The 17,536-nt window shown below is 38.3% G+C and overlaps 1 protein-coding gene across 1 annotated transcript in view; it reads right to left on the bottom strand.

Moving 5' to 3' along the window:
• Positions 1-17,536, bottom strand: part of TNC (tenascin C) — a 79,831-nt gene that overhangs the window by 9,827 nt on the left and 52,468 nt on the right. Inside the window, exons 17-23 of the mRNA XM_044661513.1 lie at positions 12,146-12,268; positions 9,424-9,567; positions 8,176-8,295; positions 6,477-6,620; positions 5,326-5,456; positions 856-988; positions 86-237 (exon numbers count right to left, since the gene is read on the bottom strand). Of these exons, the coding sequence (XP_044517448.1) occupies positions 86-237; positions 856-988; positions 5,326-5,456; positions 6,477-6,620; positions 8,176-8,295; positions 9,424-9,567; positions 12,146-12,268 (947 nt within the window). The remainder of the gene's footprint in view (positions 1-85; positions 238-855; positions 989-5,325; positions 5,457-6,476; positions 6,621-8,175; positions 8,296-9,423; positions 9,568-12,145; positions 12,269-17,536) is intronic.

Raw genomic sequence — 17,536 nt, 5'->3', positions numbered from 1 at the left:
TTTGTAAGCAAGTAATCTTTTAAAACCAAAACCCGAAATCATGTACCCATGTAAACAAGTGATCATCTGTTTTCTTTATACTCACAATCCATCCACCTCCATCAGAGCTCATGTCACAGAAGACATTTAGTGCCTGGGTCTTATCCCCATTAATATAGATAGTATAGAGGCCAGAGGCTGTTTCCCCATTCAGCATTGTTTGTGAACAGTCCTTGGGATATGGGTAGAGGAGTCCAACTGTGAACCAAGAACACAGAAAAAAAAAAGTTCTTATGGAATGAGCCGATTTAGATGAAGTGAGAAGACAGATGAACTAGGATGCATTTAACCACCTTAAATTTGGTTGATCATAGAATGAGAGAATCTTTTTGGAAGATACGTTAAAAGTCATCTAGTTCAGCTTCTTACCCAATGATGAAATCCTTCCCCAAATCTCATTAGTTCGCAGAATCTTAGAGCAGAAATCATCCTGTCTGACATATGCCTAACCAATTTTAATTATGATATTTACAGTCTCCCGGAAGAGTGAGCACATAGCTTCTGCTTAAAGACCCCAAGGGAGGGGAGACCTCTTGCTTCTGAAGGTAGTGTACACATTCCCCTTTTGGAAAGCTCTGACTGTTAGGAGGTTTTTCCTTACATCAAGCCAAATTCTGCCTTCCTGCAACTCATTGCTCATAGTTATGCCTTCTGGGCTTAGCCAGAGCAAGTCTAATCCCTCTGCTTTATGAGGCAGCTTATTCTATTTCTGAATAGCTAATTGATAGAAAGCTATTTATGCTGGAACAGAGGAACACCAACAGAATTAACCCCATCCTGCACACTCTCCTTTCCATTTGCATGAAATCTTCTTACTTGTAGTGAAAATGGTCTGAATGAGCTTGCTCCTCAGGGCTCCCTTCAAGGCCTGGATCTTGGCTGTGTAGTGCGTGGAAGGGCTCAGCTCTGTGAGGCTGTAGGTGTCTGTGTCAGGTCCCAGGATGACTTCCTAAGGATTGAAGGGAAGACAGGAAAACAACATGAGGCTTTTCCCTTTTTCTTTTTCAAAGCAGAATCCGAATGAATAGAAGTGATCCTTATTAACTTGTGTTCCTGGAAGAATTTTTATTTGATTATTGATAGCATTTTCTATCTCTTTGTTTATATTTTTAATTTCCCAAGGCTTTAATTTTGTTGTTTTCCCTTGAAAGCATGTGTGGACATATACACATATATAGAGAGATGTGTATACATAAATATATGCGCTCATGAATGCAGGTGTGTGTGTATTTGACTGGATCTGTTATTTCATTTGTGTAAGGAAAATTCATCCACTGATAGAAATCAGCAATCCAAACATTCAATCACTCTTTCATCAGTTCTTTTCTCCCCATTCACATAGTCCATGCCATACTTTAGGCCATTATCAACTCTTTTTTTTTTTTTTTTAAACCTTTATCTTCTGTCTTAGTGCCAATTCTAAAGCAGAAGAGTGACTAGGGCTAGGCACCTGGGGTTAAGAGATTTGTCCAGGGTCACACAGCTAGGAAGTATCTGAGGCCAGATTTGTCCTTGTCATCACTTGCCTGGACTACTTTCATACAATCTCACTATGCTACCCTTTACTGAAAAACTCTGGTGATTTCTTTCCATTTTTAGGATGAAATACAAATTTCATAATTCTCTATAATCTAGTTCTAACATATATTTCTAGATTTCTATCCTATCATTCCCCTTCATCATATACTCTAATAAAACAAACAAAAAATTCTCATCTTCCATCTTAGAATCTAGACCATGTATTGGTTCCAAGGCAGAAGAGTGATAAGAGCAAGGTAATGGGGATTAAGTGACTTGCCTCGAGTCACACATCTAGAAAGTGTATGAGGTCAAGTTTGAACCCAGGACCTCCCATCTCCAGACTTGGCTCTTAATCCACTAAGTCACATAGCTGCTCTTATACTCTTCAGCGTATCCCTACTAGATTGCGGGTTGTTTTTCCTGACCTTGACATTGTATGTCCCATTTCCATGCCTTTGTACTGTCTGTTGCATCATACCTGCAGTATATTCTCTCCTCATTCTAGTATCAAGTGATGTGTAACTACCAGTGTTCTTGCATTTATCGATTTTATGTCGTAGTTTTAAATAGTAGCTTTTAAGTAGTTTTTAAGCTTCTTGAGGGCAGGCCTGAAGTTGAAAGGAACTGGGTTCAAGTATGGCCTCAGACACTTCCTAGCTGTGTGATCCTAGGCAAATTACTTGACCTCATTGCTTAACCCTTGCCTCTCTGTCTTAGAGTTGTTATGAAGACAGAAAATAAGGTAGTGTTGTTTTTTTTCTCTTAAAGAGTTTAGATTTAGAGTCAAGAGATTTGGCAACTAGATATGCATTACTACATTTTGACCACAGAAGGGGTTTTGAAAGTAAAATGTGATGATATATGAGGCATTTTGAAAAATGGAAAAGGCTATGCAAATATAAGTTAGCATTTTTTGTGTTAAAAAATCAGCTGGACAACTCAGTCATTTAACAGACATTTATTAAGCACTGACTGTGTGCAACCTACTATTTAAGTCTCTCTCTGCTTCTCTCTTTCTGTCTCTACCTCTCACTTTATTTCTCTCTTTTTATCTATCAATTTGCAAAGTCTCCAGAAGGCAAACATTTCAGAGGTAAAATTTCAAATCAAATATAGCTTATTTTTCACTAATGCTATGGCTGTTCCCTTAAGAGATTGTTTTGCGACAGATGACTATCTAGATAAATACTTCCAACTAGTGAATGGATTTGAGATCTTTCTGAGACTGGCTGGGTACTTCAGGAATGATGCTGGTGGTAATATGCCAGGAGGAGAATGAGCCATTGGCCCATCTCATTTGGTTTATTTTAATGTCCTTTGCTGTGATAATTGGCAATATCTAACAAATGCCAGTGATTGAATGTCTATTGCATAAGTGCTAATGAATAACTTAATACAACTCTAGAGACACTTTGGAGAAGTAAATCATCAGCTCGATGAAATTTTATCTTTGTCTTCCCCTTCCCCTCAAAAGAAAAAAACAAAAGGCTCAGAGGATTTTCCTAGGACTGCTGTGAAGCTCCTCTAAGAAATCACCCTATGTTATTCATTCATTATTCATGTATTCATTCATTCATCTGCAATTCATTAAGCACTGAGTCTGTGGTAGGTGTTGGAGAGATAAAAACAAATTTAGAGAGGATAATGTCTCTACTCTCGTGTTTCTTAGTTTAGTAGAATAATAAGACAAACCCAGATAGATAACTATAATGTAAAATATTACAGGAAATATACATTAGAGTTGACACACACCATAGAAAGCCTTTTTTCTAGTGTTTAAAAAAATCATACTCATTGGCCTTTTCCATTAAATAGAAATGCTACCTACACTATAGTTATCCTTCACATATTTTTTCTGAATGAGATTTGCAGCAGTGGGAATTCTATAGACTTGGTACAGGTTAGGAATAAGAAGAAAATGTTCCTGGCTATAGATTTAATATCTATGAACTTCCTGAGTCACTCATGTCGGTTACTTTGGTACATGAATAAGCCGCTCTCTGGTCTTATCATATTTATTACATTGTAATTGGATAGTTACTTATGAGGGGTCCATAGCTGTTTAGGAAGTTTTTCTAAGCAGTTTATAGGCAGGTTGACATTCGGATAATGGTCAAATTAAAAAAATGACCGACTGATTGAATATTATTATTCTTTTTCACATGATTTTATGTTACACATTTATGTTACACAGACCTTGAAAGCCATCTCTAGGTGTATGATCTTATATAGCTTGAGTTACTGATTTTCATAGATTTTTAGCTACATTGACCTGAGGAAGAAAATTAGATGGGGGAAAAAAAGGCAATGGAAAGATGCATGATGGGTATGATAAGCTGAAGCATATAACCAATGATGTCCTTGCTGCATCAAAAGACAACATCAAAGGCATGTTTGATTGGAAAAGGAGGTGGCCTGCCCATAGAGCAAAAAAGAAAATGAATGGACAGCTTCAACCAGAGGAAGGCTGCTAGGGCATTGGGTAAGATCCACTGACTGAATCTTGTAAGAAATGGAAAATATTACCAGTCTCTCAATTATCCTGAGACTTATCTAATTGTATTATACCTTCTCTGGTTATAAAATTTTAAGAAAAATTATGATTTTTTTACCTTAAAATTAATTAGCCATTTTTCTCTTATATCTTAAAAATGCATTTTAAAATCAGTGAAATTTCTTTTTAACAGCTTAAAAACATAAGCATGCATTTCTATAAAGGGTTAGAAGAAAAAGTATTTGTCTTTTCTCAACAAAACATAAAGTGCCCAAGAGGGACCACCAGATCCAGGGAGAGCCTATAGGACCTGGAGTTGGGTAGAATGGAGAGAGCACTAGACTTTGAGTCAAGAGATTTGGGTCTGAGTCCTATGTACATGATGATGATGATGATGATGATGATGATGATGATGATGATGATGATGATGATGATAGCTAGCTAGCATTTATATAGCTCTGCAATGCACCAAACAGTTCTAAGTGTTCTATAATATTAACTCATTTCATCCTCACAACAGCCTTAGGAGATACGTGCTATGATTATCCTCATTTTATATTTGAGGAAACAGAATCAGTTAAGTGACTTGCAGGTAAGTGACCTGCCTAAATTTGTAAGTGTCTGTAACTAGATTGAAATTCAAGTCTTCTTGAGTCCAGTCCTAGCACTCTGTTGACAGTACCACCTGCCTACCTCAAGATGAGGAAAGTACTTTTTCTTAGTACTCTCTAGAAGGATGAGTTACTGTTATGTAATAATAATAATAATAATAATAACATATTTTATTGAGTTTCAAGATTTGCAAACTGCTTTGCATACAGTGCATTATTTGAGTCTTACAACAACCATGTGAAATAGGTATTATTCTTATCTCCATTTTCTAGATCTGCTACAGTGATCCAGGAGGGCGGTGATGGCCACACTTTTTTTTTGTATTACATTCTATTCTGAGTTCAATAAATAGTTTCATAATTTCCAGGGGGTGCTAAGTAATATTTTTTCTGGAAAGGGGGCGGTAGGCCAAAAAAGTTTGGGAACCACTGTTCTAGATGAATTAACTGAGGATGAGAGAGGTTAAATGATTTGCCTTGGGTTACACAGCTAGGAAGCATCTAAAACAGAATTTAAATTCAAGTCTTCTGACTCTAAGTACAATAATTTATCCACTCTATCCACAGCTTAGCTGATTATTTCTCTTTTATGTATGAAATGATCCAAAAGTTAAGTAACGTGAGTGATAAGTCATTTAGAAAATTCAAACAAAATTGTACCTTGATGGTTCCATCCACAGACTCATAGATGAGGAGATAACCGGTGACAGGTGCACGAGGAGCCCTCCATTTTAACAGTGCAGTTTCTGATTGAACCTCAGTTGCCACCAAATCTCTTGGAGAATCTAGGTCTAGGAAAAGATGAGGTATTTAATGACAAGGAAATTCATCCAAACAAATAGACCTGTGCCACGGGTCTCATCTTCGTGGCTTTGTTTAGTATCCACCAAAATGTAGAATTTGCAGGACACTCACATAATTCCCTAGTTTAAACCTGCTTTACCAGAAATACACAGAATAATAGGACCTTGGCTCATGTGAACTGCAAGGGATCTTAGAAATATCTTATTGAAATCCCTTGATTCTGCAAATGTAAAACATAAAGCCCAGAGAAGGAAAGGGCTTATCCAAGGTCACAGAGGGAGTCATGGTTGAGCCAGGACTAGACTTATCTGAGTTCCATAAATTCCTGTAACTACCAGAGGAGAAAATTCTTGAAACTTGGAATAATTAGTCTTTTGGGGGTCTTACTATACATGTACAAATGGAGGCACAAATTAAAATCTCCTTAAGTCCTTTCAGGAGCTTTACTACATGCTACTTCTATGACTATAGGTTGCTAACAACATCTTTGGACCTTAGTTTTCCTCATCTATAACACGAAGGGTTTGGGCTTAGTCATCTCTAAGGTCCCTTTCAGCCCTAAGCCCTCCAATACTGTGAGTCTATGGTGTCAAGGGCAGGTGGAAAGTGGCATTGTTACTTACCTACAATGAAAAAGATGTAGGAGTCACCATTTTTATTAAAGTTCATAGAAAGATTGTAATATATAAAGGTCCATTGGGCACCTGGGAAAACTTACTTGCAAAGATCCCTCAAAATGTTTTCCAGCATATAAGTCTTTAAAATGCTAGTTTTAGGGTCAAAGTGGGCTGGTTTCTTACTTAAAGGAATTTCCACTTATAAAGTTTCCCTTGTCCATTGAGAGAACAAGGTTATTTCAGCTAAAAGGTGAATAGATTTGTACTGTATTTTTTAATGTGTTTACAGAATAGGCATTAATGGGTTCAGTTACTGCTGGTGTGTGCAGTTTAATATTGGATACAAGGAAGAATTGGTCTCTAGGCAAGGCTGTTGACATTAATTAGTACCTGTTGTGAAATGAGTGGTGATTATGGAACTTTTCTGAGGCCCCTTCTCTGCAAAGATCCTTAGCGTGTACTCTGTTGCAGGCTCAAGGTCATTCAAAGCATATTCCACTGTATTTCCAGATACTGTTTGAGTCACTTCTGGCACTAAACATCAAAGACATGAATAGGGATAGTTAAAGTGAAGTTTGATACATTAACTCTATTGGAAAGCAGAAAACTCAGCTCCTTCAAAGATGAAAACCTTTAGTGACCCTCTGGGGAAATCCAATTTGATTTCTGAAGGGACTCATATGCCTACATCTCTCTCAAGTCAGATACAAAGGATTTATCATAATGAAATTGGATTTTTCCGGGCATGAAATCAGAAGGTGAATTTGGGGACAGAAGATCCTTTCCACATGTTACAGACCTGACTAGCTCTTTAACCAGTTTTTTTTAAAAAAAGAAGACAGTAGAATAACCTTTTAGAAAGAATTCCTAGTTCTTAGGCCCACTACATTTCAATTATTTCTTGCCTTCTCCCATAAACCAGTTCCTTCACCCTCCTTAATTACAAACACTCTCCAATGGTTTGCCACTCTTAAATCAGCACAATAAATGGAAGCAACAAAAACATCTACTTGAGGAGATGCAGTCATCTGCCTTCATCTCCTCTAACTAAAAGCAAACCATCATGACACGGATGCTAGAGATGTACATTTATTCCTGTTCCGTGATATCTATTAGGTTCATCTTGATTTCTTTTGGGTCTTGGTTATTAGAATAAATATTTATTCTCTTAGTTTGGATTTCTGGGATTATGAAAAAACACCCCAGGCATTCAGAAATATCTCCCTTTTCCTGCTTGCACAGATCTTTCTCTTTTTGTTTTTCTTGTTCAGTCATTTCAGTTGTATCTTGCTCGTTATGACCCCATTTGGGGTTTTCTTGTCAGATATTGGAGTAGTTTGCTATTTCCTTCTCTAGATCATTTTACAGATAAAGAAACTGAGACAAATAGCTACTTAAGTAGCTAGTAAGTGAGGCTAGATCTGGACTCAGGAAGATGGGTCTTCCTCACTCTAGACTCAGCACACTACAGTACCACCTAGCTGCTTCAGTTGCAAAGAGAAAGAAAAATTAAAAAAAATTCAAAATTAAAGCTTGTTGCCACTGACTTCTTCTGGGGACTCCATATGAGGCTATAGTATAGTCTGGCTTTCCCAGATCAGTTTGGAATTGTGGGCCAAGTTTTTGGGTTTTCTACTTCCTTCACTGGAGTTGAGAGTTATCCAGAAAACTATGTTCCTAAAAGGGGTCCCTTCACTTTGATGAAGTGACATGACGCCAGAGGAAAAACTGGAAAACCGGAACAATTAGAGAGATGGTAGAGATATTCTTTTCTTCTTTTTCACCTTTATGGAACATTCCCTCTGAATCCACTTGATGGAACCACAATATTATTCTGTTTTGCTTTACAGCATGCAGAGTGTGGATAAGATATTCTTATCTTCTGATTGTCTTAGCCAGAGTTATTGAAAAAAAATAATTGACTCAGGACCAATGTCCTGTAATGCAAAATTACTACTGAACTAAGTGCATCAATTTCTTGTTCTCTCCTAAATATGGCAGTGAGGAGATGAAATTGTTGGCATGATAAAAGAATTAAATTTGAAGTGCTATAGCAAGAAGGCTGAGAAACTTTGAAACCTAAAATTACCTCTGTCCCCAGTGTAGGAGATGACATAGCTGTCCACAGTAGCAATGGCTGGCTGCCACATGGCTAGGGCTTCAGAGTCAGTGATATTAGCTGCTACCAAGCCTGATGGGCCATCAAGAGCTGAAAAAGAAAGGGGAAGCTTTATCAGGAACAGCTGGATAGTTAGGAGCCTTTGTTGTTTGTCAGATGAAGAGGTTGGATTTAACATGATGTCTACAGCTCTTTTTTAGTTCTAGTATTCTCTGACCTTGGGTTCATTCCAGCCCTAATATTCTAAATGAGCAATATTTATAGAACTCTTTTAAGGTTTACAAAGCACTTGACATGTAGGATCACATTTGATCTACACAACAATCCCATGAGGCAGGTGTTATTGTTACCCCATTTGAAATGTGAGGAAACTGTTAACAATCATTAACGGTCAATAAATATGTACTAAGAGCTACTATGTACCAGGCACAAATGCTGGAGAAACAAATACAAATAAAAAGGAGAGTCCCCATCCTTAAGGAAATGATAATCAAATGGTGAATGGGGTGGAATACTTTATAGAAAGGAAAATTGAAAAAGTTAGGGAGAGGGGAACATGAAAGGTTAAGTGACTTGCCCAGGGTGATAGAACCCTTAAGAGTCTAATACACAATTTGAATTAATTTTTCTATCACTCCAATTATTCCTGAAGGCAACAATCAATGTTAGCCCTGGAGTTAGGAAGATTGGAATTCAAATCTGGCCTCACATCCTTAGCAACTATGTGACCCTGGGCAAATCACTTGCATCGGTCTATCTCAGTTTTCTCAGCTGTAAAATGGAAATAAAAATAATAGCATCTACCTCAAGGTTGTTGTGAGGACAAAACGAAATATTGTTTGTAAGGTGCTTGGCTCAGTCCTTGGCACATAGTAGGCACTTAGTAAAGGTGTTTAATTAAAAGACCTCTATGCCTCCTAGCTGCCTTCTAGATTTCTCTGTGCCAGCTATGGTACTAAAACCACATTTTTATTCCCTTTAGTAAGCTTAGCCTTTTATGGAATACTGAGGTTGCAGTGGTATCTTGAGCCCAGCATGTTACATATACTATGCTTAATAAATGTCATTCATTAAAATTTAAGGGTACGGTGAAGAGTTAAGGAATGAAAGATGTACTAGGTTGAAAATAGCCTCTTCTGTTATGATATGGGAGAGGATACTGTCAGAAAAAGGAGGCTAGAACCATGCATAAGGGCTTTTTGCTTGATGAAATGGTACCTGTTGTGAGAGTCCCTGTTACAGGCTCACTTTCCTCAAAGCCTTTGATTGAGATGATGCTCACAAGATACTCCACTCCAGGCATCAGTCTCACCAGCCCAGTCTGAGTCTTGCTTCCATCCACTGTCACCACTGAAGGTGTTCCTGGAACAAGGCAAAAGAAACAGGCATAAGATAAGCCCTGGCGGAATGGGTGGGCAGGATTCTGCAATCTCTGACCCCTTTTGAATTGATGCAGTGAAAGGAGAAGATCCAGGAGAATGGTGTACACAGAGACTGATACGCTGTTGTACAACTGAACATAACAAACTTCTCTACTAGCAGCAATGCAAGGATCCAGAACAATACTGAGGGACTTATGAGAAAGAAAACTAGCCACAGTCAGAGGAAGAACTGTGGGAGGAGAAACAAAGAAAAAAAAACTGCTTGAACACATGGGCTGATGGGGATATTATTGGGGATGTAGACACTAAATGATAACTCTAGTCCAACTATCGATATTATGGAATTAGGTCTTAATCAATGATACATGTAAAACCCAGTGAATTGTGTGTCAGCTCCGGGGGGGGGGGGGTTAGGGAGGTTTGGGGGAAAGGGAAAGAACATGAAACATGTAACTATGGGAAAATATTCAAAATAAAAATAAAATAAAATAATTGCTCACACACAAGCACACACATGTGGACCATTCTATCATGGAAATGGAAATATGTTTTTATTTATTTTTTAATTTTTATTCCATTCCATTCCATTTATTTATTTTTTTTGGGGGGGAAGTATTTTGTTGTCATATCTTTATCATATGATAGAACTACCTTAATTCTCACTATATAAATGTTTATTTTTCAACAGTAAAGATGTATGTAATTTTCATCCCCAAAAGGATATTTGGAAATACATTTAAAAACAAAGAAATTATTTCCTTAAACTCTCATTTGCTCCCAGCTTCTCAATAAAGAAACTTTATTTCCTTAAAATGATTTTTCTATTGGTAGCGATGTCAAATAAACTTAGACTAGAGAGGGAAAAAAAAGTATAAAGTTACAACAATCTTAAAATGGCAAGTCTTCTTTGAGGAGTCAGCGGGCATGTGGTACAGTTTATTTTTTCTCACCCGAATGTCCTCCAAACTGGGTGTTTGTGGTAGATATTCTCTCCACCATATCCTGGGTCACACAGCCAGGAAGTGTCTGAGGCTAGATTTGCTATGGAGTTATTCTATAAGAAAAGTGAAATGGCTCTTTCTTCTATAGGTGGTCCTATGAGTTGATAGGCACATGACTTGCAAGGACTGAAGAGCAAAGAGTGATATCTAGGGAGTTAGTACTGGTCTCCATTTAGGGATTTCCTAGAGAATTCTACTCATTGAGAGAGACAGTTTCCTTAGGTTAGGAGTCTTTAGGGAGATGAGTACCAAAATTAATACCAAATTTATATCAGAATTAATGGGTCCCATAATTTATACCAAAGCCCTTTTCTTACTAGCTTTTTTTAAAACCCTTATCTTCTGTCTTGGAATCAGTACTATGCAATGGTTCCAAGGCAGAAGTGCGGTAAGGGCTAGGTAATGGTGGTTAAGTGACTTGCCCAGAGTCACATAGCTAGGAAGTGTCCGAGGACAGATTTGAACCCAGGACATCCTGTCAATAGGCCTGGCTCTCAATTACCTAACTGCTCCTTTCTTACTAGTTTTAAATCACTGTAGTTTGGGTGTTGTGAATGGAAGCCTATAATACATTCAAAATGTGAGATTTGTGAGAAAAAGTTTGTAGCATCAGCTCATATTCTGGGTAGAGGGTTAGATTAAATGACTTTTATGGAATTTCAAAGTACCCTCTTCCCCTTGCCTTTCCTTATTCGCTCCCTTTACCCAGGATTGCCCAGACTGGGGGCCTTACTAGGAAGACTGGCATGACTGCTCACACCACTTTTCTGAGCTGGGAGCCACCAACTGTGGAGAAGAGGAGGACGACCAAACCCTGACATTTGCCTTGCGGCTGAATCCCAGGCTCTTCTGGGTCTTACCATCTGTAACATTTTTTACTTCCTCTAGAGCAGGGGTCGGCAACGTATGGCTCTCGAGCCATATCTGGCTCTTTTGAGGGCCAGATATGGCTCTTTCTGCAGGAGCCACAAAGTCAATTTTTTTTCAGGCGCTGTTACAGGAGTGCCCACTGTGAGCACTGTACAGCTCTCACAAAATTACATTTTAAAAAATGTGGCGTTTATGGCTCTCACAGCCAAAAAGGTTGCTAACTCCTGCTCTAGACCCACAAACAGTGAACACTTCCATCTAACCTGCTGATAACCCTACGGACTCCTGGACCTTGATATCTGCCCCATGGTTGAACCCTTTTTTAATTTTTGGTTTCCCTTGATTAGGGTATGAACTCCTTGAAAACAGGGATTATCTTGCTTCTTCTCTTTCTTTCCCCAATCCTTAACATAATTCTTGGCCCATGGTAAGCTTTAATAAGTGCTTTTCACTCATTCGTTCATTTACTCATTCATTCATCCTAAGATTCTAGTGTTTACCAAAGACCATTTTAATATTAGTTCTCTCAGAGTTAGTTTCAAAAGTAGGGGAACAAAGGGGCTTTCTTCCCGTTGGTAAAGATGGGAGGGTGTGAGATTAAAAAAAAAAACACCAGTTCCTTTTACTGATTCACCTCAAATTTCCAGGGTCTCTCAACTCTTTCCTCTTTGCCCCAGACTCTCTTACCTCCTTCCACAGGGACATATGTGATCCGGAAGCTCTCCACCAGTGAAGTGGGTGCTGTCCAGCTAACAGTGGCAGAGTTTTCAGTGATGTCGGAGAAAGAGATTTCTTTTGGTGAACCCATGGCTAGAAAAGAGAGAGCAGAACAGCAAATGCAAAAGCAGTCTAACACACTGTTTGGCAGTCATTCTTCCTTAGATAGCCACCATTCTTAGTCTTTTATCCTGTAAAAGTGAGCCATTAGAGATTTCTGTCCATTCCAAGTCCTACAGATGCAAAATTTTATAATCTGAAAATTGTACTAGGATTTTAACAAAATTATGGTTCCTTAGTTACTAGTTGATGTTCACTTTTACTCAGGGAAAATGAATTCTATTATTATGCCATCCATCCATCCAAGAAAGGGAGGAAGATTTCAGGATTATATGGGAACATGTTTTGCTGACTCCATGTATAGAATTTGCTTTTTTTTGTTGTTTTAATTTCTATGTTTCTTTCTTTCATAACCTATTCTTCAAACTTACTGACTTAGCTAGCAGAAGGCACCCTTGGGTGATTGAAGGAAGTATTCATATTTTCCTCTGAACAGTAATAGTAATAATAACAATGATAATGATAATGAAAAACTGTTTGTTTTAATAGTCCACCAAACATCAAGCATAAAAGAATGATAGGATAGAGACTTATCCTAGGACCGTTTGTATCTGAAAACTATTAAGTAAGATGAGAAGAATAATTTTCTAAAATAATAATAAAACCTTATTGCCTTTTATGATTTTTTAAAATTATTGTTAAGTTATTTTAGTCATGGTGACTCTTTATGAACCCATTTTGGGTTTTCTTGGCAAAGATACTGGAGTGATTTGACATTTTCTTCTCTAGGGGATTAAGGAAAATAAGTGACTTGACCAGGATCACACAGATAGTAAGTGTTTGAGATTGGATTTGAACTCAGATCTTTCATATGTAAGGAGGTGTAAGTACCTCCTTTCACTCTGTTAATTACTAGAAGATGATTAAAGGAACTCTCAGGAGGCTATGGCATAGGTTGCTCTCCCTGGATCCTTTAGAAATGATGTGCTATGTGCTCAAGTCATTTTCACATGCCTCAGTTTCATCATCTGTAAAATGAAGCACAGTCTCCAAAAGTCCTTCCAACTTTATTGCTGTGTTTGATGCTTTAAATTTATTTGTTCTAAGATCTCTTCTAGTTTTACTATTCCCTAGGTAAACCTTTCTAACAAAACTTGTGTTGTTAAAAAAACACAAACAAACACCAAGTGGTCTTTGCCCAAGTAAGGTTGCACAGAAGTTGGCCTACATGTCATTTACTTTGTGGCCTCGGCCACTATGCTTCCTTGGGGAAAAACAGAACCAAAATTCCACAGGGAGAGTCTGGCTCAGAATCACCCCTACAGAACAAAAGGCCTTAGGTTGATACTGAAGGAAGGGTTGATCCAGCAAGTAGATTCTTGCAGAGCAGTCATTGGATTTAGTGACTGCCTGTCCTGGGCTTTATGTCACAGGCACTACTAAAGTCTTGTGCATTTCCCATTCATCTCAACTTGGCTTACAGATATGGCAAGTCAGCATTTGTAGAAAAGTTAAAAAAAATTGATTGCAAATGTCAGGGAGGTAGGGAGAGACAGAGCTTTTAGAATGGGAAAAGTGACTCCCTCTGATGTCAGCTACCTATATTTCACTGAGTGGAATGAAGCAGCAGATATGAGGCAAATACTTAAAAAAAACCATCAAAAACCCTTTACCTTCTGTCATAGAATCAATACTGCATATTTGTTCTAAGGCAAAAGAGCAGTAAAAGCTAGGCAGTGGGGGTTAAAGTGACTAGCCTGGTGTCACACAACTGGGAAATATCTGAGGCTAGATTTGAACCCAGGATTTCTTGCCTCCTGGTCTGGCTCTCAATCCCTTGAACCACCTCACTGCCCCAGTAAATACATTTTGAACCTTTGGCTGACCCTCAGGGGCTACTAGAAAAGAGCTGGTAACTCTTTTGAGTACTCACTTCCCAAAAGAGGGAGCTCAACTTAGATCTTTTTTTGGCTCCAAGTCCCAATAATATATGTTCTAGAGCTCCCTTCTGGGTCCTGAAAGGTCAGCAGTTCTGTGTGCCTGGCTCTGAGCCAGCTGGTCCAAGATCCTCCCATCCTGGGCTCGCCAAAGGGTGTCAGAAGTTTGGGTCATGGCAAGGGAGGGAGAGGGCACGAAATGGCCCTGGAGGGAGTGGGAGCTAAAATGAATGGATTTGATAGAAAGCACTGGTCTGCCTCCTTGCTTCTTCTCAGGTCCCTGATCAAAGACACACACACAAAAGACTTCACATTCCAAAGAAAGATAATACTGTGGTAGGTAAGTATAATGTACTATGGGAGGATCAAAAGTGAAGCTGTCCCTTAAAGGGTCAAAGAGGGGAGGAGCTACAAAGATAGAAACAGCTTAGTTAAAACTACTTTTTAAAATGCCTTGGGGAAAAAAAAGAAAAAGAGAGATAGATAGACAGATGAAGTAGAACAAAGCAAGAAAGAATGGGAAAAAAAACTGAGGAAGAGGGCAAATGGAAATTATACCTTAGCCTGTTTCTGAGACTCCCTCACTCCCTCTTCTTGCCAATGCATGCACACACATATACTCTGATTGTTGTCTGATACCCTTTGGTGGGCCCAGGATGGGAGGCTTCTGGACCAGCTGGCTCAGAGCCAGGTACACAGAACTGCTGACCTTTCAGAGCCCAGGAGAGAGATCTAGAACACATATTATTCTACTTCTGGTATGCACATTTGTGGTCTCAGAGAGACAAATCAGATCTATCTTCTAAATAGTTTCAATCTTCTTCAAAATGTCATTATTCTCTCTTTAGAAGTGTCAGGCCTCTCTCTTGAAAACAAACACTTGAAACAAAAACGGCAATCAAAAATAAACTCGAAATGACCTGTTTATAAATTGGGTAAAAAAATTGTTGATCTGGTATCTTTTTATGGGGAGGGGATGCAAGTGAGGAACTAGAACTAGAAATGGGACTTTTCCGAAAAGCTCTAGTAAGGGAGCTAATACCTTTTGTGAATTTTTAAACCCCATCAGAATAACCTTAGAGTGCTATCCTAATATGAATTCTTCTTTGCAAAGCCTATTCCATACTTAGTCATATCATGTAAAGAGTAAGAGTATGCCCATTTTACAGATGAGGGAAATGAAGCTCAGATGACACTGATGAATGTGCCCACAATGATCCCTGCCAAAAAGCATAACAGCCAGGGATGAATTAAGGTTTTCTGGCTCCAAATCTAGGACTTTTTCCCCCATCCCACACTACCTTTTTTATGAATCATTAGTGTTTAAGTGGAAATCAAAGTGTTTAAGGGTTCGGCATTTCATCTATGTTCACTGAACAGGGCATAACTTTCCTGTAGTGAACTCTTGGGAGAATCCTGGAATTTTTTAATCAAAAATAAGATCTTAGGTGCAGGGATTATTTAATTTTTTTCTTTCTATCTCCAGTACAGTGTCTTACATGTAGTAGACCCTTAGTCTATGTTTATTGAATCAAATTCATCAGAGGAGAGCAAACATTTATAAAGGGAAAGGACCTTAGAGATCACATCTAGTCCAATCTCACCATTTTGTAGATGAGGGAAATGAGACCCAGAAAGGTTAAAACACTTGCCCAATGCCACACAAGGAGGGAGCAATGATTTATTAATTTCTTAATCGATCAAGACTAATTTTTTTCAGGTAAAGTTCTACTCCTCAGACAAAGGAGGTCCCTCTGAAAATGTCCTCTTTGGGTTTGTTTTGTGATTCACAGCTTAGAACTCCTTTTGGAGATATCCCTTATGAGTTGTTTATAGAGTTGGGAGCCTTAAAAGCAGCCAATTTTAGCATTAGATGAGAAAGAATCAGCTGTGATAAATGTCATTTTTCTAAGCCTTTCTGAGGTCAGCAGAAAAAAGAAGCCATAACCCCCAGCCATTTACCATAAATAGCTTGTGAGTCAGTCAAGGTACAGAAGTGAATCACTCAATGGTTTTGTTATGTAGTTTTTTCCTTTCAAGAAAATTGGTGGGGTGAGGTTGAGAGATGGATTGAGTGAAAGGCAAAAGGCCTAGGCTTGAAGCCTGACTCTATCATTGACCTTGAGTCATTTTATCTCCCTAAGCCTCTGTTACTTCATCTGTAAAATGGGAGGGTTGGACTTAGCTGAATTCTAAAGTTATTTCCACTTGCAAATTCTATGATCCTTTGTTTATTTACTATAGGCATGGACTAGGGAAAAAAATCTTGAAGATGAGTTCAGTTAAGAGAAAAAGATATGTGCAGAGTACCTCTACTTGTCTGAGTAATGGAAGAAATACCACAGTAACAAGAATAATAACTCATTTACATGACATTTCAAATTTGACAGAATGCTTCCTTCTCAACAACCACATGAAATAAAGAAAGTATTACTATCTTCCCTCTGGACCTCAGTGCCCTTGTCTGGAATATGAGTAAAAATGACTCTATCACCTTTAAGGTCCCTTTTCATGCTAAATCCTATGATATTCATTCGATAGATGAAGAAACTGAGTGGTGGGAACTGAAGGTGGGCAGCATAATGGATAGAGCACTGGGTTTGGAATCAGGAATCTTCATGAGTTCAAACCTGGTCGTGGGACCCTACGCAAGTCACTTAACCTTTTGCCTCAGTTTTCTTAATTGTAAAATGAGTTGGAGAAGGAAATGGCAAACCACTTTAGTATAACCTCAAATGGGGTCACATGGAGTTGAACAGCACTGAAAATGACTGGACAATACATGAAGGTGTCTAGGTTACTCAAAAAAGTAAGTTAAAGATCCAGGCACCCACATTTATAACTCATTCATCACTTTAAAACAAACCAAAACAAAATAACTGCTGTCACAGAATTCAGAACTTGTAACGTGAAAATTGTCTACCTCACCTCCCTATTAAAACTTCCCTTTAAAAAAATAATGCTCACAGGTAGTGCTTTGTCATCGATTAATTCATTTAAGAGTTATCACCCTCTGTGAGAGGGTGTTTGTATAATATTTGTATTTTTTTTGTTTAATATTGTTCCCATTTTACATACGAGGAAACTAAGGCCCAGAGAGTTTGAGTGACTTTCCTTGGGACACACAGGTAACAAACACGTAGCAGAGCCAGCGTTTGAACACAGATCTTCTAACTCTCAGCGTTACATTTTTTCCCTGTATCACACTGTCTTCTAAGCTGCTACAATAGAATAATTAGAGCTATACCATGGGTTCCTTAAATTAGTTTTAATTTTGGATGTGGAAAATAGTGATAGAACGAGGTAGTCTTGTTTTGATAAAGGCAGATATGTTATCTTGCTTTTCTTACACCCAATGTAGATA

Source organism: Gracilinanus agilis, chromosome 2, assembly GCF_016433145.1.
Source record: "Gracilinanus agilis isolate LMUSP501 chromosome 2, AgileGrace, whole genome shotgun sequence".
Lineage (NCBI taxonomy): Eukaryota > Metazoa > Chordata > Mammalia > Didelphimorphia > Didelphidae > Gracilinanus > Gracilinanus agilis.
The sequence above is the reverse complement of the archived record's forward strand: the minus strand, read 5'-3'. Positions and strand labels throughout refer to the sequence as shown.